The 21,643-nt window shown below is 41.4% G+C and overlaps 3 protein-coding genes across 6 annotated transcripts; 1 reads left to right on the top strand and 2 right to left on the bottom strand.

Annotated features, from left to right (window-relative positions):
- Positions 1-317: 317 nt before the first annotated feature.
- On the bottom strand, positions 318-8,203 carry nfs1 (NFS1 cysteine desulfurase). The gene is made up of 13 exons (XM_037102000.1): positions 7,834-8,203; positions 6,201-6,277; positions 5,851-5,967; positions 5,514-5,597; positions 4,661-4,813; positions 4,461-4,554; positions 4,129-4,263; positions 3,633-3,790; positions 3,431-3,536; positions 3,198-3,279; positions 2,996-3,079; positions 2,552-2,641; positions 318-2,269 (listed from the first exon to the last, which is right to left on the bottom strand). The coding sequence occupies exons 1-13, from the start codon at positions 7,937-7,939 to the stop codon at positions 2,206-2,208; spliced, it is 1,350 nt and encodes a 449-aa protein (XP_036957895.1). The 5' UTR covers positions 7,940-8,203; the 3' UTR covers positions 318-2,205.
- Positions 8,204-8,581: 378 nt separating this feature from the next.
- c6h6orf89 (chromosome 6 C6orf89 homolog) lies at positions 8,582-14,742 on the top strand. Of its 2 annotated transcripts, XM_037102001.1 has the most exons (9): positions 8,582-8,603; positions 9,179-9,396; positions 10,535-10,789; positions 11,097-11,262; positions 11,488-11,636; positions 11,729-11,880; positions 11,973-12,108; positions 12,265-12,388; positions 12,471-14,742. In XM_037102001.1, the coding sequence occupies exons 1-9, from the start codon at positions 8,597-8,599 to the stop codon at positions 12,551-12,553; spliced, it is 1,290 nt and encodes a 429-aa protein (XP_036957896.1). In that variant the 5' UTR covers positions 8,582-8,596; the 3' UTR covers positions 12,554-14,742. The 2 variants fall into 2 exon arrangements, with proteins under 2 accessions (XP_036957896.1, XP_036957897.1); XM_037102002.1 differs by lacking the exon at positions 8,582-8,603 and having other exon boundaries at positions 9,241-9,396; positions 10,523-10,789.
- Positions 11,127-21,180, bottom strand: dram2b (DNA-damage regulated autophagy modulator 2b). Of its 3 annotated transcripts, XM_037102007.1 has the most exons (9): positions 20,935-21,180; positions 19,550-19,751; positions 19,293-19,360; positions 19,064-19,206; positions 18,776-18,953; positions 17,238-17,320; positions 17,046-17,138; positions 16,298-16,445; positions 11,127-11,264 (listed from the first exon to the last, which is right to left on the bottom strand). In XM_037102007.1, the coding sequence occupies exons 2-8, from the start codon at positions 19,678-19,680 to the stop codon at positions 16,311-16,313; spliced, it is 831 nt and encodes a 276-aa protein (XP_036957902.1). In that variant the 5' UTR covers positions 19,681-19,751; positions 20,935-21,180; the 3' UTR covers positions 11,127-11,264; positions 16,298-16,310. The 3 variants fall into 3 exon arrangements, with proteins under 3 accessions (XP_036957902.1, XP_036957903.1, XP_036957901.1); XM_037102008.1 differs by lacking the exon at positions 11,127-11,264 and having other exon boundaries at positions 15,618-16,445; positions 19,550-19,775; XM_037102006.1 differs by lacking the exon at positions 11,127-11,264 and having other exon boundaries at positions 15,618-16,445; positions 20,935-21,179.
- Between the last annotated feature and the right edge of the window lie 463 nt (positions 21,181-21,643).

The following is a 21,643-nucleotide window of genomic DNA, read 5'->3' as shown; positions in this document are numbered from 1 at the left end:
GCCCTTGCTGCACTAATATTAGTTATTTACCAAAAGTTATGTAAGATAAATAGTATAAACAACAATTGGAGAAGTAATTGCTTCTGTGCCTCTCTTTTTTATGCACTTAGAGTTCGGTGGACGCTAGTATTGAAACTGCTTTTTTTTTTTCTTTTTTTTTAGATATAACTTCTGTATCAATAATAGTAAAACACAAGGTTTTGTTTTTCTATTGTAGCATTTGTTGTTTTGTATTGTGAGATAGAGACGTAGACAGATATATACTGTGATATTTCTCCATGAAGCCTTATTACAATAAAACAATGATAAAACAAAAATGTATTGCATAATCATTAAGCAACACTTTATTGGATCATAATGTAGGTGATGAGTAACAGTAGAAGACAGTAGACGCAAGAGTCTAATAAATATGACCTGTATAAACTCAGTTGACTACAACCAGGAACACAATACAAGACTTTGAAAATCACCTAAGCCAGTTAAAAAGTCTTATTTGTTACTTCCGGTGTAATAGAAATGTGTCATTTATTGACTTCAGTAATAATCTCTGCAACATCGTAAAGATCTTTGGCAAAACCTCAAAACTGTTGTTTCTTCCCAGCACTTTTCTCAGCAATTTTTCTTTGTGTTCAGATTTTTAATGTCATCTTCTGATTCCCATCAGCAACCTCAGACACATCTATATGATATAAGTGTGACACTTGGTGTCTCAGTCGGTATTTGAACCATTTTTATGCTCCATCATCTTGAAAATCTTCCTTTGTGGTAAAATCAGGGCTTCAGTCTTGTAGAGTGTTCCAGATTTTAACAAGATTAATCAAACTGCGGCTGCTAACACTAACATGATGCGGCTGTTTACTGAATACTTAAAACAGATGTGGGAGGAGAGAAAAAGTGCAAGAGTGACTTTTAAGAGAGACAGAGAGAGCAGGAGAAAAGATGTGAATCATCGAGTGAAACGATCTGACTCAAAGACCTAAAAGTGAATCATCAAATCGACTCTGTGAATTTAACTCTGCTGCCTTTAGTTGCCATCGACTGCCCACTGTTCCCCTGATGTTTATTCTCACTTGGGTCGTTGCCTCTCTTGGTTGCATAACACATTGATCAGAGCCTGTAGCACGAAGCGAGATTAGCAGTTTGGTCAGCTATCTCTGGTCTAAACACACAAAACTGGCTCACTGTTAAACAGGTTATGTCGCCATGGTAACCGGGATAGATGACAAGTATTGTCCGATCACTGGAAAATTGGGATCATCATTTCTGAAGGATTCTGACAAGCCTTGCTCTTACTTTTAATATTTGGATATTATATATTTGGATACTCTTAACAGCTTCCTGTTTTATTGTAGTTGTGTGATTGTGTCATCATATTTCACCTCACTGTAAATCACGTTTCACTGCCTCAGTGATTTAATTGACTCACAGTTTTCACAGTAAAAAAAAAAAATATATATATCAACAACTTCATGGTTACATGCGACTGGCTGTTCTCTTATCATGTTAACAGACAGAGATAACGATGATACAGGAGCCACACACGCACCACAGCCTCTGGCAACTTTTCATTCCAGACACAGAAGCAACTCGCTGGCCAGTAGAAGCTTACAGATGTACAACATAATAAAAAAGAACAAGCAGAGGTCAACATCTCCCCACTGAGCAACTAAAGGAGGAGAGCTACATCTACAAACAGACTTCAAGTCGGACAGGAAGTTTGTGCGTGTTTGTATATGGGAAGGAAAACGCTGGTCTATTCCCAGAATTCCCTGGGAAATATCATCATCATTGTCTTCATCACATGGATGTATTATTTAGAACTGGATACAGCCGCACTTCTCAGCTTTGTTTTCAATTTTGCCCAGTGGCCGCTCGCAGTATCGCAGTGCTCGGAACCGCAAAAAAGGTCAATTGCGACTATTATCGATTTTAACCTGTGGATGTCATCACAACTTTAAAATCTATGGGCTGGGTGAAAACTAATGGACAGGGCCAGTGGGAGGAACGCTGCTGTGCATATTTAGTGGGATGCATAACCAGGAAGTAAACCTGGACGCTAGAAACTTTTATCTAGCACATCTTCAAGCAATTCTAATAGGCGAACTGAATAGGCGGCTTCTTTGGGTCCGGTATCTAGTTCTATAATACATCTATGCTTTGTCATCGTTGTCGTCAGCCAGGAAGTAAATAGGAAGTGGGAGGAGTCTAGTGCTGCGTCCACTTGATGCTCTTCAGGTCGATGCCTTCCTGGACCATCTCCCACAGAGGACTGACAGAGAGACATAAAGAGAGAGAGAGAGAGAGAGAGAGACAGGTTATTGGGCGTTACCTACTTCACACTCTGCTAAATATTGGAGATCTGGCAAAATCACTAGAAAGAAGTCTGACGGGTCAAGACACACAAGGAGTCAGGCAAAGCTGAGCCTAAGAAACTACCTTGGGAGAGTACTGTAATAAAGGTCTTACTGTAATTGACAGGAATTATGGATGAAACTACCAAAATAAAATCCAAGTTGGAATGAACCAGAATTATCAGTCCCGCTGAACTCACCTCATCTCTCTCAGTCTGCTGACCTGCTGGATGCATTTATCTGCTGTGTAATCCACTTCTTCCTCTGTGGTGAACCTGCCAATACCAAACCTAACACACAGACAAACACAGGATTAGATTAAACGAGGCATAATTTAACAGAAGTCAAACCAGAGAGCAGGAGGCTGCTCAGCCTGTCACTGTGATGCACACAACCAGGACACTCTTCATAACTGTTATTACATTTTAGCTTTTTTTATTAAAACACAAATAAACTTGAACATGATTTTAGATTTGATTATAATCCTGCCTCTACGAACATTAGACTCAGGACTATTAACACGACTATAATATACTGCTGAAGAAATGTTATTCTACAGAAAAGAACAAAGATACACCTGATTTTAGTCAACAATGTGAGCTCAGTTACTATCAGGATTACGATCTGAATTTAAGTATTTGTACCTGATGGAAGAGTGAGCCAGGTCTTCATCTGCTCCGATCGCTCTGAGGACATACGATGGCTCCAGAGACGCGGACGTACAAGCGCTGCGTGAACACAGGAGGCAGAATGTTAATCAATCATCCAAACTGCACACATGTATAAGCAGTCACCTGAATAATACAAACAAAAATGGGGAACCAATTGCAAAAACATTGCTCTGACCTCCCAGATGACAGAGCGACATCCTTCAGCGCCATCAACAGACTCTCTCCCTCCACATAGGCAAAGGACAGGTTGATACAGCCTGAAGACACAAAAGAAGTCAGGTAATACAGACATCAAACAACAGAAACATCGAACTTCAACTTTCACTGACGTTCATGTGGGTTGAAATTCAGGCATGTGACAGTGTACACAAGTTTCACTTCTGCCTGTGTGTGTGTGTGTGTGTGTACCAGGGTAGCGTTGCTGTGGATCTCCGTTCATGATGACGTCAGGAAGCCCATTCATGATCTTCTGGACCAGACGATTTGCCAGTGTGGACACTCTTTGATGATCATACTGAACACACACACACAAACACACACGAACATTAAGTCTCAGGATGTTTGGTTACATTTGTTGAGTTTCTGTATGTTCGGGTGCATTTGTTTTTACCTCCATCTCCTGCTGGGCGATGCTGCAGGCGGCTCCCAGCCCGACAGCCAGCGGGGTGGGGACAGTGCCAGAACGCAGCCCCCTCTCCTGCCCGCCTCCGTTCTGCAGTGGCTCCATACGCACTCTGGGACGGCGTCGCACATACAAAGCGCCCACACCTGTACACACATACAAGTATTGTAAAGTCAGTCAACATGACCTGTGGAGTACCACAGAGATCAAGACTTTAACCCCTTCTGTTTAATGAAAACAGGCTGTTGTGAGGCCACTTTTCAACTGATACTCCTTTCATTGCTTCAGTTTTAACCCCTTATTTCAGTTTCTTCTAATATTTGTATTTCAACAGTTTCAATATTTCAGATTCCAACGGAGGCAAGCAAATTTAAACTTGCCTAATTTCATAAAGAACTTTGAACTGTCGGGTGTATCAGAAGAGCATGACCTTCGCTAATTAGCTAGCAGTTAAGAGTATATCTAAAATAATGCTGTGGCTAACCTTTGGGTCCATAGATCTTATGGCCGCTGATGGACATCAGATCGACCTTCCAGTCGGTAACGTCGATGGGAATCTTTCCTGCAGCCTGAGCGGCATCAGTGTGGAGGAAGACTCCTTTGGAACGACAAATGTGTCCTGTGTACAGGGAGAGTAAGGATTGATTAATCAATAGTTTTGATGATAGCGTTGATTCAAATCAGAGGAAAAGTTAAAAATCAGGGAAGCACTGAGGAGGCTCTATATAACATGATGAAACACTTTATAAGCGGAAGTTTCAGAAATCTGATTTCTGTTTTATGCGTGGAGTGAAATGTTTATGTTTCCATGGTTACCGATCTCTCTGATGGGCTGTCTGACTCCGATCTCGTTGTTGATGGTCATCACCGACACTATAGAGGTGTCCGGACTGATGGAGGCCTCCAGCAGCTGTATACACACAGATGTACAGTTTTAATACACTGACTTCTCTAGCTGAACATGTTGACTCTAAACCGTCTCTGGTGTCATCACTCTGTATGTTCAGCATGTGTACCTCCAGGTCCACCAGTCCGTTTGTCTGGACTGGCAGGTAAGTGATCTTGAATCCTTCAGCCTCCAGAACTCGACACGAATCCAGAACACACTTATGTTCAGTCTGTGTGGTGATCACATGACGCTTCTTGGTCTGGTAGAACCTGGCAACACCCTGCAGGGGAGAGAGAGGCAGGGTCACTACTAACACCACAACTCAGGGCTGTTAAACTGTTGCTGCAGTCTCATTCTGTTCTTGATCTGCTCTCAAGCTTTGGTCACACCAGGATTTAAAGCAACAATTTTGCAGTTTAACTGATTAATTTTTATTGCATTTGCTCCCATGAATGAAGTAAATCTAAGCAACATATTCATGTCAAGTTCAACTTGGCAGAGCGGCAACACAGGAATTCAAGCAAATGATAAAAAGCTGACCTTTGGATGGAGAGCTAGAGAAGTTCAAAAGAGAAGAAACTAAGATACTGCAGCTGTTTGTCACCAACCACTTTTATCAGCGCAAAACTGCAGTTATGAGACAGTATTTAATGGTAAAAATGCATCTTCCTACTGCAAACCAATTTTCCCCTTAGTGGAGAAGCCTGATGATGCTCTGAGAGCTTAATTTGCCCCTTTCTTTCAACAATCATGAACAAAATGTCTGGACAGAGTAAAAAAACACCGTTCAGAGAAGATAGAGGCCGGCCCAAAGAGCCATTGTGACCGACTATCTTCACTTTGTCCTCAAGACCCTAGAAAACACATAAATTCACCAGGACACATGGCGGAGAGGAGGTGGTGGTGAGAGATGGGGGAGGGGAAGGCGTGATGGAGAGGATGTTACATGAAAGTGATGAAGAGGAGGAGCAGCGTCTAACCTTGATGGCCATGTTGTTAGACTCGGTGGCGCCGCTGGTGAAGATGATCTCTCTGGGATCTGCTCCAATCAGGTCAGCCACCTGCTGCTCAGAGAAAAGGGATGGCACGCAGTCAGTGTATCTCTCTCAAACTCAGATTTAATTAAATGATGGGCAAGGTTGTAGAAGGTTCACAATGTAGTTTTTAGTTTTAAATTCAGAATTTACCTAGAAGAAAATGTACATCTAATGGCGTACACACATTACTACTGCACTGTAATGAAAATAGTGATATGTTCAATTTTACTTTGCTAAACTGTTTCCTCTCTCTCTCTGTACAAACTGCGTGTCTCTCTACCTTCCTGGCCGTCTCCATGGCGGTCTCGCTCTCCCACCCGTAGGCGTGTGTCCTGGAGTGAGGGTTACCGTAGTAATTCACCTGGTAGGGCAACATGGCGTCCAGCACCCGAGGGTCCTACAGGAGACACAAATTCAACTAACTGTGATAATTTCCTGGAAAGTCACCGGAACACGCAGCGTACATCTTTTGTATTACGGCAAATGCAAATGGCTTTTATCAGTGGGACACAGGCTCAATCATCATTATGTTACCTCATTCACAATAGACAGTGACTTAACAGATATTTATTTACATGAAAATGTTTGAGATTATTATTTTAATTTGACAACAAGGTGGGTGATGGTTACCATGGGTGTGGTGGCCTGGAAGTCCATGTAGAGTGGGCGGGGCTCATCTTTCTCCAGCTCATGCTTCTTTATCAACTCTGCAGCACAAAACGACAACAGACAGACAGTCAGCTGGAGTTTAATCAGATCTCAATGATTCTGGACTAAAACACTGGGACAGACTTATGAGACAGGCAGGTCAGAATCTGCTGAGTCATTCAACAACAATGTCTGTAGAGCTGTGTACATAAACTGATGAGTTCTGAAAATTGGGTATTGTGTGAGGTGTCATGGTGGTAACAGGACATGTGTGTATGCTTGAGGTATTGTGACCTTTTTGTACATGTTTTATCTATTTTGTTGAGTCAAAAACAACACGCATCCTTACTTGTTAGGCTGATCTTTACAAGCACTCAATTCAGTAATCTTCCCATTAATCAACTGTGCTTCAATATTCAATATTACTGTATGGTGCTGTTATTATTCTCTGTTTCTTCTTCTTTTATTAGTTGCTTACAGGCTTATTCAACTACTTTGTTTTTTTAGAAGGGCCAGATTTGAAATATTGCCAAGGGGCTGGACTTTTACATTGTCTGTGTCTGACCCGTACAGCTCAAAGTGGGTTTAACGATGGACTTTTGATTTTTTTTCTCAGCTTTGTTTATTAATCTTAACAATTGAAAAGGAAACATTGCATATACAAAACTACAGTGACAGACAATGCACCTTTAAGCAGGTTGTCAGTTAAAATCATTAATTGTATCTGCTCAGTAAGACCGGGTTAAACCTGCTTAATGAAATAAGAGCATTTTGTACTTAGTAACAAACGTGATTAAGGAATGACTAACAGAGAATGATCCAAGTGCAAGAATGAATTTGAGAAAGCGCCACATTAGACCCACAGCTGCCAGCTGAAAAGATCTGCTATATATGAAGCAAACAACAATACATTTGACCTTCACTTACTGAGTTTCTGCTTCTTCAATCTGGTTGTTTTGATGATAAACTTTTGGACAAGAGCTCAATTTCGATATTTTATATTCATCAGAGTATGTTTATTTTTAATATATACTCAATAAATAATAATTTACTGATATATAAAGGGTCCATTAATGATGTTCTTTAGGAATAGTGAGCAGGAGAGGCATGACATCTCACAGAAACAGACATTTGAACAAACAAACGTTTTCAAATGTCTTGTTGAGTTCAGATTAGTTCAAACACAAAGAAGAAATGGTTAGCGAAAACAAACACATTTTTCAAAAATGGTATTAAAATTGAATTTAAATTCTACGCAATGTCTCATTATACCCAGGTAATGACATAAAATTAAAAAGATAAAGCTAAACAGTGCTGGGAACATTGAATTTTGTCACTTCAAACCTGATAAAATACACAATTAATCATGTGAAATTGTTGACTACTCTCTCCAGTCATCTGGTTTCTGTATACTTATAGTTTCTGAAATGATTTTATAATATTCCTGCACTTTCATAATGTTATAAAAGGTCCACACGCTTCATTGTGTAACGTTTCATCACTCAGCTGCTGAGAAGTTTCCCGTCTCCACACTAAACTGCGTCACTTTGGGATTAGCCTCATGCTAGCTGCTCTCCGCCACATAACCGGGCTGACTAGCTCCACTAACTGGTACCTTTCTGCAGAGTGCTGGCGGCTCTCAGGTCAGAACCCAGCCGGAGAGGGGCCCACGAACCGGGCCTGAACAGCCGGGAGGAGACGGTCCTGGTCGGGGAAAGCATCTGGACGGCGTGCTGGTTTCACCTGGAGACCCACTGACCTCCGATAACAACAACACGCTGACTGCAACCAACAACACCCGTGTAAACCGGGTTGAAAGAGTTTGACCGGCTGGTTTCTGTAGAAGAAGATTCGTGATGTAGGATTAAATTGTAGATGTGTGCGACGCTGGTGAAGTTTGGTTCAGTTTCAGAGCCCTTGCCGCCTGTCAGCTACACACAGCAGAACGGGTCAGGGCCAAGGTACACACGCTAACAACGAACACTTCCGATTGGGACTTTCAAAATAAAATATGTTAATGTCGAGCGTGACATTTTTAGACTTAAAAGGAAAAAGTCCATCATTTTTAATTGTATTTCCTCATGAATGTGTTTTGGGATAAGCACCAAAACGACGTGTACATTTTCTACTCAATATGACATTAGTATTTTAAAAGTATTTTACTTAATTTAGTCTTTCCGGAAGTACATCTTGTGACTCTCTGCAGCTTGACGCAACTCAGTGTCGCTGCTGTTTCAGCGTTGCACAAGAACGGAACCAGGAGGCGGGACTTCCTGTCACCACACTGCGCTCTCATTGGCTAATATGCCTTGTTTTGGTTCAGTGTGGGCGAGGCCATGGAATTTCTCTGTTCTCTGATTGGTTGCAGCTAGAAGTTTATGAAACGTGAGTTCACAAGGTTGAAAGTTATCTTTTACTTGGAAATCTGGTTTATCCATGTGAATATGTGGTTAGACGCCTTCTCGGTAGTATGGTATTCCTGAACCACAGGGGGTTTTTCCGTGCCTTAGCTTTTCAATCCAGTCCCCACTTTTACCTCAATCTTTTACCATTTTTTAAAATTACTTACAACAAATACTCAAATTACTTACATCAAATAATAGAATTTCTACTTATATTTGTTTATATGTCTGTTGTTTATATGTATGCTTAATAATGATTTTGGTTTCTTGGATGTTCGGGTCAAATTTCCACCCAATCCAGTGAAATATAAGGAATTGGTGAGTCTTAAGCACACACAAAGGATAACAAAAACGACTACATTTACCCTAAATATTAAAAAAAATAATAATAATAATAATAATAAAAAAGGGGATATTTGGAGTTCGGCTATAGGATTTAACAAGGTCTCATGAAGTTAATAGAAATGCTGACATCATTTTTTATTTTCGAGAAAATCCTTGACATGGATTCTGATGTTCTGAATATTTTCCTGAACTGCCATACTTATTTCTCACCAGTTGATGGCGGTTATGCACCAATTCGTAACTCGCGAATAGAAGAAGAAGAAGACGAAGAAGAAGAAGAAGAAGAAGAAGAAGAGACGTTATCCGGGGCTGTGCTTAGTAGCCATGCTAATTACCTAGCGAGCCATTTTTTTAAATTGAAGTATAGATTTAGTGTGGAACTTAACGTCAGACAGAAGGGACCCCGTTACAGCGGTGGATGTCACCTTATGGTGAGACTTGAATTATTTTGCAGTTTTCTTTAAACGACGTTAACTGAGTGTAGCAGCTAGCAAGCTCAAGCTAACATGTCAGTGTATTGCTGTTAGTTTCTGCCTAAGCTAACGTTAAAACAGTAACCGTTAGAGATTTACAAAGTTCTAAGTGTGACATCTCCCTGTTTTGTTGCCGAGTTTGTTGCGACATTACACGTGGCTGACGATTTTAGGCGTGTGTCCAGCTTTCCACTTTGTTACTTAAGGAAGTACGAGTATAGAGTAGTTCGTCAGACACACGAGTGTCTCTTTACTGTCAGTATGTGGACATATGGGATGGTTTTTTTTTTGTATTGTCTCTATGCCACTAGAGACGCGAGAGGTTTATTTTGGTCTCTCAGGGGACACCTGAAGATTTGTTATTGTCTTCATGTGGACACCTGAGAGTCGCTTATTATTGTCTTAATACGGGCTGCACACACGGGAGTTGTTGTCGTCTCTCTGAGGACACCAGAGAGTCCATGTTGTCTCCGCTGTGTCCACTGCCAAGGTCGACTTTGTTTACTTCGCCCTACTTGTTTAAAAACTGTGTTTGTAGTCAGTTCACTCCAGGACGAGGTTAGTTAAAAGTGCACATGTAATTTTGGGAAATACATTTTAAACAGAAGAGATTTTTTTTAATGTATTAACAAACTTAATTAACAAACACTGTTTTCATGATTGAGTACAGTGAGTATACAAACTGACCTTAAAGGACAACACAATTTCATACCGTTTTATTTTGTTTATATGTGGCGGACCCTGCCACCTTTCTGGTTTCAAACAGTGTTCTTGGGACCTTTATTTTCTTCTAAAAACAGTTTTGATAATTCAGTTACAGAAAACAATTTTTAAAGCATTTTAGAAAATGTCAATACAGCTTCCCATGTTATTTTTATCTGAATGGTGCTGTGACAGAAATAAATTCAAATGCTAAAACTTGTCTGACTGAAGCAAATCAGGCTATGACTGTAAGACAGCACTATAGGCCATGTGGTTTGTGTGTGGCGGTGTCAGGAAGCTCACCTGGACAAAACTTTTGCTCATGTAATTTATAATCGCTTGCTGGTTTTCAAAATTCTGACGTGGCAGTTTAACGTTTCAGATGACCTCATAGGTGACACCATGCTCCTGGAGCCCACACCAGCTGAAGAGCGACGTGTTTGACCAACAAGCTGCCGTCATGGGAACGACGATGAGTGAGCCGTGTATCTACGACAAGCTGTCCGAGAGCATCGACATCCTCCGACAGTCCGGCTACCGCTATGGCATGTCGGAGAGGGAGATCGAGAAGTTCATCAAGCAGGTGCTGGAGACCAACGAGCCCAGGAGAGAGCCTCCACAGTTCCCACTCCTCAGGGCCACCATAAAGGTTACACCTAAATTCTTGTGCTTTAAACTGTGGAAATTCTGTTTTTATTTTGGTTTATAGACCTGCACAGCAAGAAAACTGTCACACTAAAGAAATACACACTTAAGATATCCGCTTGATTTATCTAAAATCTGACTGCTTATGCCTCATAAGATCCAACTGTTGAAGAAATGTAATATCTATAAAATAATTTGCTGTAAAATAAATGACTTTGCTGTTGTATACTGTTTAGAGAGCAAAGGTTTTATTCTGTGTGTGAGGGAGGACGCAGCTCTCAGTGTTGGTAATGTTCCTGTTGTCTCTACAGTTTGTGGTGGCGGTTGGCTTCCTGTTGTTGGCGGTGCTGGCCTTCACGTACCCTCAGAGCGCCCCTCAGCTGGGTCTGGTCAACCTGGGCTGTTACAACTGGTCGTCCCCTCTCAGCCACGTCCGCCTGCTGTCACTGCCCATCGCCAAGAAGTACAACCTACAAGGTCTGAAGAATGAACACTGTCTGTCTTTCAGTTTCAGATTTATGTCACAAACACACACAGATTTTCACTAATGAGAAATCAGCGGGTATCTAAAGGATGAAAACATTACTGAAGTGTAACACACATTGTCAAAGTCTCTAAGCAAGATCAATATCTTCACCTGAAACATCAACTGTTAAAAATTCAGACAGAAAATCAGACAGAAAATGTGTGTGCGCTGCACAGGTTTCCATGAATGGTGGAGTGCCGGCTCTCTCAGGCAGAACCTGGTCAACTGTTCGGGATGTGCAGAGATCTCTTCGGTGCTAGAAGTCCCCGAGAGCCTCAGAGGGACCGTGACTCTGCGACGGGGCCCACAGCTCGTCCTGCTGAAGGTCAGAGGTCAACACAGACAGGGTCGGCCTTCTGTTGAGTCATTCTCTCTGTGTTCATGCTGATTTCTGTTTGTTCTTGCTGGTCTGTGCAGGGTGGAGAGTCCCTCAGCGTGCAGCGGCAGCAGCTTGAGGAGCTTTACCTGGCACATTCAGGCTCCATGTCCATCCTGCTGGAGGAGGACGACGGTCTGCAGAACCACAACCTCGGACTCCCACAAGGACCCGCCAACTTCACTCTGCTCTGGTACACATTCCTGTTCAAAGTACATCCCTAAAACCTCGGTACATGGACTGTGTGGGACTGATTGTGACCGGTGATTGGGTGTTACGTTGCAGGAGGTTCAGCTCAGGGACCAGGGAGAAGGTGTTGCGGTGGCTCTTCCCGAAGGCTGAGCTCTGCCCCCTGCTGGACAGTGCTGGGACCATTGTGCAGCGCTGCCTCGTCACTCACAGCACAAACTCCCAGAGCAAGGTGAGTTCTCTTGTCCAGATGTCCTCACATTGACAGGTCAGAGGACCAACTGGGAAACTGTGTTGCTGTTAGTGCAGACTGGTTGAAAGCTGAATAGGTGCAGTTGTTAGCTTACGTGGTTTCAGAAGCTAACAATCGTCGTCGTCTGTGTTTCAGGGTGTCGGGGTGTTTGGCTGGCTGGTGGTGGGCGAGGGTCTGCCAACAGTGCGAGTTCTGCCCGTCCAACGTTGTCAGAAACACTGCAGCTCCTTCAACCTGTGGCTGACACCTGGAGACATGGGTAACACACCTGCACACCTGTTTTAACACTTTTCATTTGACACTACAACTCAGCTGATGGTTGCTCCCTTTGACCCGTGCAGTGTACGCTGACCCTCGGTACTGGCAGATGGAGCTGTTCCCGGGCCGAGGCCAGAACATCATCTGTGACGGATCGGCCTTCTAACCCTCAGCAAAGGAGTTCAGGACTGTGACATGCAGAGCGGCTGTGAATGTTTGACTTCCCTTTTGAGGCGTTTTTCAGAGCTCGTTGGCCTTTCTGTGGTCCCGTCCACTGATGCCTTAAACCCTCGGATCTTTGTTCTGACGCCGCACTGGTTTGATACTCCTCTCAGTGTCCTCAGAGAACTGGAAACCACTGCACACATGACTTCAGGGGTCGAGGTCAGAGGATTGATAAATGACTTTTCGACATGTTGTAAAACAGCATCATCAGTCTCTAAACTCTCTGCAGCTCTCAGATGTGCTGGATGTGCTCGTGCCATAGCTTCAGGCAGATCTCTAGCTATTAAAAATAATCTCGCTTGAATTCGTTGGGTGTGTTTCTCTTTCAGAAGGTAGTGAAACACTGTTGATTATCCTGGTGCCAGATCACTGATCCATGGTGAATGATGCCTGTATTCCTCTGTTAGCAGTCAGTCGGAGCTTCGTAGGTTGGATAAAGAATCGGGTCTTTACTATGGATGAAACGTTTGTAGGTGTACAGGTTGATAGAAATAAGTCTTAAATCGCCACAATTCTTAAATCAGCTTTAAGTAAACTGCTCTGACAAACTGCAGCTTCTGTGTCTGATGGAGACGATGTTGACTGGATCAATCGGCCACTCCGAATTCTTTGGAACAAAAACCCCCCAAAACAGAACAAAGCTAACATTAACATGATATCAGACAGAGTAAAGTGGACATTCAGTCAGATTATCAGGGCACCTGCAGGTCTTGATGTTATGATTCAAGGTTCATTCTCATCTTGCATTCATTCAACTTGTAACCAATTCTTTCTGCACTGCATTCTGGGAGCCTTTTAGGGATTTAAATCATTTTGGTGTTGGTTCTTGCTGTGGATGTTCACTACCTCCTGAAGGTGTGAGACACGCCTGCAGCTTCACCTTCTGCTCCTCATCTGCTTTTTTTCTTGACATTAAAGGGCCAGTTCAACCAATTTACACAAATAACAGCTTGTCTGAGGTTGTATCTATAAAGAGAATGAATTGCGAACAATGTTTTGATAATCACTTCATCCCCTCAGCCATTTTCAAGCAAAAACATTTAACATTTCCTGGTGTCAGCTTCGTTAAATGTGAGGTATAATTTAGAGACGTCACTTTGAGCTCTTGGAAGTTATGCAGAGAATTTTTTACAGTTTCTTTTGGTATTTTAAAGACTAAATGATGTATCATGAAAATCATTGGCAGATAAGTTATATGGCAAATAACTGTTAGTTGCAGCCTTGATCTAGAACCTACTATTGACAGTTCTCATCAGGACATACGTTTTTATGATGTACACTGTGATTTAAACTTTCATTATTTTCTGTAAATTTATCTCCAGGACTCAAGTTCTCTGCTAATGCTGAGAAAGCACAATGTATTTTTGGCTTTAACTTGACTTGGGTACAGTTTGATGTTTGGAGATTAAACCTTGAGTAAATGTTTTGTAGCTTGTTCCAACAAAAAAAATATCTAAATTATGTTGAAATTGAAACTCTCACGACTTAAAAACTGCAATCTTGGAAACGTTTTTCAACGGGTGAATTTAAAAAAGTTTGTAAAACATGAGCAAATCTCAAATCCTCAACTCATAAACCTAAAAGTATCCGATTGGAGAGATCATACTTGGGAAGGAGAAGAGAAAATGTATTTTTGTAATTTGGTGAACTGGCCCTTTAACACTTAAATCTTTTACTTCTCTGACCTAACACACATCCTTCATGTCGTTCATCAGGATCAGATTTACTTTTTAATTGTGATTTTACTCATTTAAACAGACAAAGCTGCTTCTCTAACTTCAGTGTTGTTATTTATTATGATTGTATGTATATATACGTTCAAGCCATTAATTTTAATAATAATGTGTTGTAATGTTATTATTATGCTTTGATCAGTACACAGGTGAACATCACAGTGGAGGAGATACGTTGTGTGTAATCAGGGTTTCAGTGGGTCGTTAAAATGTTAAATCAGTTTGCCAAAGTAGATGCCGGTTGAATCTCAGTGTTTAACAGACGCTCTGCCTCCCAAACACTGTCAACAGTTGGGAGCGCTAGACTAGAACGAGGGAGTGAATCTTTTAAAAACGTTCGCTTTGCATAGAAATGTCAGTTTTATGAGACAATAAAGCTTGTCATGTTAAATGCTTCCATCTGTGTGGGATTTGTTTTTGGTGTTTTAGTGCCATGAAACAGAGCGGTGGACGATGAGGATCATTTGTTAGTGTTGAACTGTTTGTTTTTTTACTGATCAGATGGTTTTAAATATGACCAGAGAGAGAAAAACTGTTATTTGCTCCAGTTAATAAATCGTGCAGAAAGTTAACCCATATATTCTGACATGTCAAAGACAACATGAAGTCGCCCCTCTGACTGTGTACTGACAATGTTTATAAGTTAAAGTGAACTCAGTCTGATACAACGTCCTGCTACAAGGCACCTGCAGGGCCTTAAAAAGTAAATACATTTTTCTAATTATCAGGCCTTAATCAATTTGACCTCCAGTATTTTTTTTTTAAGTCATGATTACCTCTCAAGATGAAGTTGATTTGACATCAGGGGAGGATGAACGCTTTGGTAATTTAACATTCCTGTCACATACAGATCAGAATGTGTGTTAATTAAGGTTGTTTCAGGTCAGAACCACCGGCAGCAGATCTGAGAACAGTGGATGACAAAAGTGAAGAATCTCCACCGGTTGGAGTGGCAAGAAAATCTGAACTCAGATCAGACTTTTATTGAAGCCTAAATATGACAAAATTTAGATGAATATGGTTATTTTTTAAATCAAAGCTGATGTTTATGTCAACAAACTGAAAACATCTAAGACTAAAGTTCATTTTAAAGTTACTCACCCAGCAACAGTTTCGGTGTATTACAGTCACGATGTGTCCACCTGATCATTGGTTCTCCAATATTTACCTTTTACTCTCCTTTATCTCAAACTCCTGCTAAAATCTTGAGCTACTAAATGTTCCACCCTCGAGTCTAGATAAGTGCACTGAATTATTTAAATATCATGAATATTAATTTTAAACAAACAAGAAATAAATCTTTATTAGTCCAAACATGAATAATGTAAACAATGTACAGAAACAACTTTGGGTTAGAAGTTAAGCAGGTTTGGATCCGATTAAAAATGTTTGTTTGTTTACATGTTCTCAGTTAATGGACAGCAGATACTGAAGGAGACTGAAGTCAGAATAATAGTGACAATACAAACAGTCCTTCACTGACAGGAAACTCAGCTGATCCTACAAACAAGTTTCCCCTCAAAGTTTAATAATTTTAATTATTATTATTTATTTATTTTTTAACCATATGATCCCTGTTGGCTTCACAGACTTGTGGAGGAATTTAAAACTGAAAGTAAATCACAGTGCAGCAATTTAAAATGTGATATCAGGTGTAAATGATATAAAGTGCAGCGCTGAACGTTACTGACGCAGTTTGAGGATAAAAGTGCAAAGCTTCATATTTGAATTTAAAAATATCTCCCCCCTTGAATTATCTCTTTTTTTTTTTTGGTGTTACGTGTACATGTCTTGATATTTCTGTCTCCATCCCGATACACTGCAGGGAGGAGAGAATATGTTTGTGCGCACCGGTCCTTCAAAAAGCCGCCACCACACCGGCTTTAAGACAGCCGTGATAAAAAGCGATTAGAAAACGTTAAAAACTGTTGTAAAAGCAGCTTTAGTGGGACCTTCTGCATCTGGTCACGTTCCTCCCGCCAGCAGTGGAGACGACTCGGAGGCTTCACGTCTGCGGTTTTGTGACGCTGCGACGCCTGCGTGAGCCCAGTCGTACAGGTGGCTGCTCTGCACAACGGCTTCTGCTCGCAGGTTAATTTTCTACAGAGAAAAGAAAGAAACGACACCAAAAGTTACACATACGGGAGTTTAATCTCACTGCTTTTTTTAGAAGTTCCTAAATGTATTTAACTGCAAGAATACAATTTTACAAAAGGTATTTGTGACACTCACAAATTGCATTCATCATTTTTTGGGCCCGTATGTGAAATATTGTAATCACAAAACCACAATTACCTCACAGTTCTGCACTTAACTGCTGTGGCCACTACATACTACATAATCATATCTAATTAATTCTCATCTTATATGTCTTAAAACAGTTATTTTGTTATGGGTGTGCCTTTAAATAAATATGTATAATACATTTAGCTTTACTTTGTTGACATGGATGTAGTTTTGATCTAACTCTCTGAAAGGAATCCGTTCCCAAAACTATCCTTAAAATCATTAACTCACACCTACATTATGTCTATACTCGACAAATATAGATAAAACTCCTGATCTGACGTCTTCTCTCCAGTGTTGATGATTCCTGTGGGTCAGATATTTAGTCGTGCCGTAACATTAATATACCAAACAAGCTAAAACGGACGAAACCTTCAACAGCGGCTGTGTGGGTGAAAATATGAGATGGACTACCTGGAAATCTCTGATGTAGGTGAGGAAGAAGCTGATGAAGGAGATGGCCAGAGACCACTCAGACACAGTGCTGATCATGTGAGCCGTGTAGCCCTGAAAAAAGATAAAAAGACGAATCTTAATCCTGATGAACTGATGCAAAGAACATAAACAACACAGACAGACAGACAGACAGACAGACGGAACACCAACCGTCTCTCCAGGAATCCAGTGCAGCTTGTGAGGAACGTCCACTCCCCACAGGCTGCTGTACATGATGACTGAAGATATGAACACTGACAGGAGGCTGTCAAGGATCACAGCTCTTAACTGCGAGGAGAGTGTGTTACAATACACAGCTGATATCATACATGGATGTCTGTTATTGGTCATTATACTCCATGTGCACATTGTTGGGGAGTTCACTCTATTTTGATTGATATCTTCAAAATAACATCACGTGATTTGCGGGTGTTGAGCAGTAGGACCAGCAGCCGACCTGTCCTGAAGAAGAATCCCTGTAACCTGAATTTAAATCATCCTCTATGGCTCATTCATGTGGTGTTTGCTGTGTTGTAAATGAGCCGTTGTTAGAATCATCTCCTGTGCGATGCCCTGATTCAGTTCCAATGACTGATCTTTAGAGGTGGCGGTGAACAGTGGAAACAAAGGTAGAACCCGTGACATCGACTGAATGTTAAGTACCTGGTCAATAAGTTCCTGTACAGGAGTTAATATGCCTCTCCATCAATCTGTCCACCTCCGGCTGCAAGGAGAGTCCTTCCATAAATTCAACAATATTGATGTTTAAATGGGAAAGAAAATCAATTGTAGCACAGCTCAATCTGTTATCGTCTGTCCCACAGCTGAACTGCACTGACAACAACCGTCCCGATGTGACATATAAACTAAACATTCTGGTTTGTAAAAGAAAACATGGTGGAACCTACAACCAAAGTCAGAGGATCTTTAAAGTCCAGACAACAGGAGGCTCCAGTTCCTGTTTCTGACTCTCGTGATGCTTTCACGTGAAAGCTGGATGTCAGAATTTCCCAGGTGAAATCTCCAACTTCCACTTCAAACTGTTCCAGCCGCAAGAGACGGCTAGCGAGAACAAACACATGTCAAACGGTTGTTCCTTTAACGAATGTTCACATGGTTAAAACTAGCAGCCTTTTAACAGAGGAGGAACAGGCAACAGTTCCTTCTGAGGTTGAATATGGATTTGCCCCATCGGGAACATTGGGCGGCATTTCATGGAACTTTTTCTAGTTGGAGGTTGGAATTTTTCATGTTCCCAAAAGTCGTACTCAAGTAAAAGTAAAGATACCGTGTTAAAGTATTAGTTTGGAAAGCGTTAAAGTCACTCATACGAATAATACTTGAGTAAAAGTCTTCAAATTATAAGATATTAAATGTGCGGTAAACGTCCAGCAAAATTCAATACTTGTTGTTTTTTGTTTTGTAATCTGATTGCCAATAAGATAAATTAATTGAAAAACACAGTACTTTGGCTTTTATGCAGCATGCAATGTGTAAAGTAATTAGTAATTAAGGTTATCAAATAAATAAAGTGGAGTGAAAGTACAAAGATTGCCTCAAACTCTGTAGTGGGGTTGAAGCAGAGAGTAGCAGAAAATGTAAATTATCAAGTAAAGTACCTCAAAAAGTACAAGACTTGAGTAAATGTAAATGTTACGTTCCCTCACTGACTGCAGCATGTGTCCAGCTGTCACCGTGGTTAAGGATACTGCTGATGATGCTGCACAGCGTCCAGACTCCGATGCCGAGGCGAGCCAGGTAGATGCTCTTGCTGTGGATGTGAGGCTGCATCTTGAGCGAGAGCAGCGTCTGAACCAGGATGTAGAGCGCCCCGACCCCGAAGGTCAGCACCGCCCCCACCAGGTGCATGGAGAACAGCGTGGTCTTCTGCGCTTACACACACACACACACACAGATTCACTGCAGACATGTTCGACACTTCACAAACACACACACACACCACAGCTGTGAACTGATCCGGGACCAGCAGCACTCACCTGGAAGTTGGCGACCACGCACATCCCGAAGGAGCTGATGAGGCCGAGCAGCAGCCCGAAGCGGTTCAGTCTGTTGAGCTTGATCTCGGCCTCACCTGTCAGAGCCTCCACCTGTTTGTAACGCACGTACACCGTGGCCATACCTGCAGACGCACGAACACACCAAGACATCAGCCGAAATACTCGAAGTTCAGCAACCATATAAACGATGGCGTTGTGTCTGTGTTACCTAAGAAGGCCGACACATCCAGCATGATGCCGAACACACACCGCTCCGGTGCCATCGTTCCTGTGTCGCTGCAACACACAACAACCTCCATTAAAGAGAAGTTTGTTTTGTTTGTTAAATACAAAAGAAGGTTTAGGTAAAATATATAAGCTCTGGGAAAATCATGTGTTGGCATCACTGTTCAAATACATACAGCCTATAAATAAGAGGAATGCTTTAGTTATCTGAAATCATGGACCAAATGTGTGATTCCAGACCTGATGTAAGGCACCAGAGGGTCCACATGTTTCAGCACCACCGCTGTGATGTAAGCAAAGACGAAGGACGCCGCCGTCCAGACGACCAGCGCTGCAGGCAGGAAGCACAGACCCTGCTGGAACCACCACATGGCTGCCTCCGTGTGTGTGTGTGTGTGTGTGTGTGTGTGTGTGTGTGTGTGTGTTGCTGGTTCACTCTGTCCTGTACACAACACACAAACAAACACTGACATACAGTCGTCAGCAGTGATCATCATCTGTACTGCTGCACAATTTCTACATTTACAATCAAAGATGTTTATCAAAATTCATGACTTCACTTCTCAAACTATTACCACTGTAGTGCTGCAACTATTAATTAATTAAGTTAATTAAGTGGCAAATAAAGTCACTTATCAAATAAAAACAAATCACATTAATCTTATTTTTCACTCTTTAATGTTATTTTGTTAATAAAATAAATATCAGCTCTTTGTATCCTGGAAAAAAAAAAAATCATCTTTCTATGTTGTACTGCGTGTTTCACTATTTTCTGATATCTCATTTGATAAATATGAAGGTTAAGGAATAAACACTACCATGATTATTTTGTGCTGAACATTTAAATATCCTGAACTTTCACACAACACCAGTTAAAATCTGTTTAAAGACTGTGTGGGACTTGTAAGGTTTAAAGGTGCAATATGTAAATTAGGAAAAACGTGTGCCTAACAAACGGAATAAACAAACTTAAAGGACAAAACAATTTCATACTGTTTTACTTTGTTTATATGTGGCGGACCCTGCCACCTTTCTGTCTTCAAACAGTGTTCTGGGACCTTATTTTCCTCTGAGAACAGCTCATTTGTTCACTTACAGAAATAATGAATATTTCTGAGTTTGCATTGTTAACTCATTAGTGTTGTAAATATTAAAAGTTTGACTTGCATTTCTTCTTATTTCTACTCAGTTCCCGTGATCGTTACGAGGAAGTGAAAGTGAGAGCAAGACTCGCACTTATTCTCGGCGCCAGGGTCGCACAAACCAAACTCCATTCAAAAATCTGACATTTTAATGCTTTTTCAAAAAATAAAGCTTAGACATGTTGCGTATTAACATTAACTGCCCGAAAAACTATCAGACACAAAACAGTTCACGAAACGGCCAACAGTGAATATATCAACAACACGTTTTTGAAAAAGTATTTAAATCGAAATCTTTTTGGCTAACTGTTAGCTAGCTACTGTTAGCTGTGCAAGACTGTCTTCACTAGCCGATGTTAACTTTACATTTTCAGCGTTTGTAGTTTTTCTTTTGGACCACACAGATTGAGGAAACGCCGTCCCGTCATGTGAACAAGCCTCCCTGACAGTTTTCGCTTTCTAACTGATCATAATGACACTCACGTTATCCGCGTCCTCCTCCGACGACCATAATCCTCTGAGGCAGCAACGCTCCTTAAATCACTTGTTTCCAGACCCGAGTCTGGTGTTCGGACGCCCGTTAAATGTCACTAATCCTCGGGGTGCAGCAGGAGTTGTGAGCCACACTTCCATTCACAAAATTAACTTTTTCAGTTGTCACAGCGTCGTTGTAGTGGTTTGGGCAAGGGTGACGCGCGCATGCGCAGATCAACAACAAGATAGTGGTCGGCATCTCTGTGTCCTGAGTTTTGCCTCGCAGGTGAGTCTGGAGGAACAGCGCCACGTGTGGCAGGTGAGAGGCAGCACGTGATTGATGAAGCATATTTTAAAGGTCCAGTGTGCAGGATTGAGAGGCAGAGAGGAAATGTAACATTCAGAATGTTGACAACTTCATATTCAGGATGTACAATAAGAAGAAATAAAAGAAACATGATGATGTTGATGAAGTCGTCCAGGTGAGGGTGATTCTAATAGACAACTGGACGTGTTTCAGCTTCTTGGAGATGTTTCAGCTCTCTTCCATGAAACGACTGTAAAAAGTCCAGCTGCCTACGATACAGCACTTAGAAATAACTGGACTGGTAGAAAACATAGATGGGAATATTCTCCCTAGAAAAGGCTCAATATAAAGTAACAAAACACAATTCTCAGTTTAAGGTGATTATACACAGATTATAACAAAATAAAGTAG

The sequence above is a fragment of the Acanthopagrus latus genome, chromosome 6 (genome assembly GCF_904848185.1).
Source record: "Acanthopagrus latus isolate v.2019 chromosome 6, fAcaLat1.1, whole genome shotgun sequence".
In the NCBI taxonomy this organism is placed as follows: domain Eukaryota; kingdom Metazoa; phylum Chordata; class Actinopteri; order Spariformes; family Sparidae; genus Acanthopagrus; species Acanthopagrus latus.
Note: the sequence above shows the minus strand (reverse complement) of the source record. Positions and strands in the feature narration are given on the sequence as shown.

Excerpts from the sequence above, each read along its gene's own strand:
- nfs1 (XM_037102000.1), bottom strand. The coding sequence starts at position 7,939 with ATGCTTTCCCCGACCAGGACCGTCTCCTCCCGGCTGTTCAGGCCCGGT. Across the intron at positions 5,968-6,200 it reads TCCAGGCCACCACACCCATG|GACCCTCGGGTGCTGGACGC; the intron begins GTAACCATCACC and ends TGTCTCCTGTAG. Across the intron at positions 2,642-2,995 it reads CTGGCTCACTCTTCCATCAG|GTTTGGTATTGGCAGGTTCA; the intron begins GTACAAATACTT and ends TCTGTGTGTTAG.
- c6h6orf89 (XM_037102001.1), top strand. Across the intron at positions 10,790-11,096 it reads TCCTCAGGGCCACCATAAAG|TTTGTGGTGGCGGTTGGCTT; the intron begins GTTACACCTAAA and ends TTGTCTCTACAG. Across the intron at positions 12,109-12,264 it reads GCACAAACTCCCAGAGCAAG|GGTGTCGGGGTGTTTGGCTG; the intron begins GTGAGTTCTCTT and ends TCTGTGTTTCAG.
- dram2b (XM_037102007.1), bottom strand. The coding sequence starts at position 19,680 with ATGTGGTGGTTCCAGCAGGGTCTGTGCTTCCTGCCTGCAGCGCTGGTC. Across the intron at positions 19,361-19,549 it reads CCTCTGGTGCCTTACATCAG|CGACACAGGAACGATGGCAC; the intron begins GTCTGGAATCAC and ends TGTGTGTTGCAG. Across the intron at positions 17,139-17,237 it reads ACTGGATTCCTGGAGAGACG|GGCTACACGGCTCACATGAT; the intron begins GTTGGTGTTCCG and ends ATCTTTTTTCAG.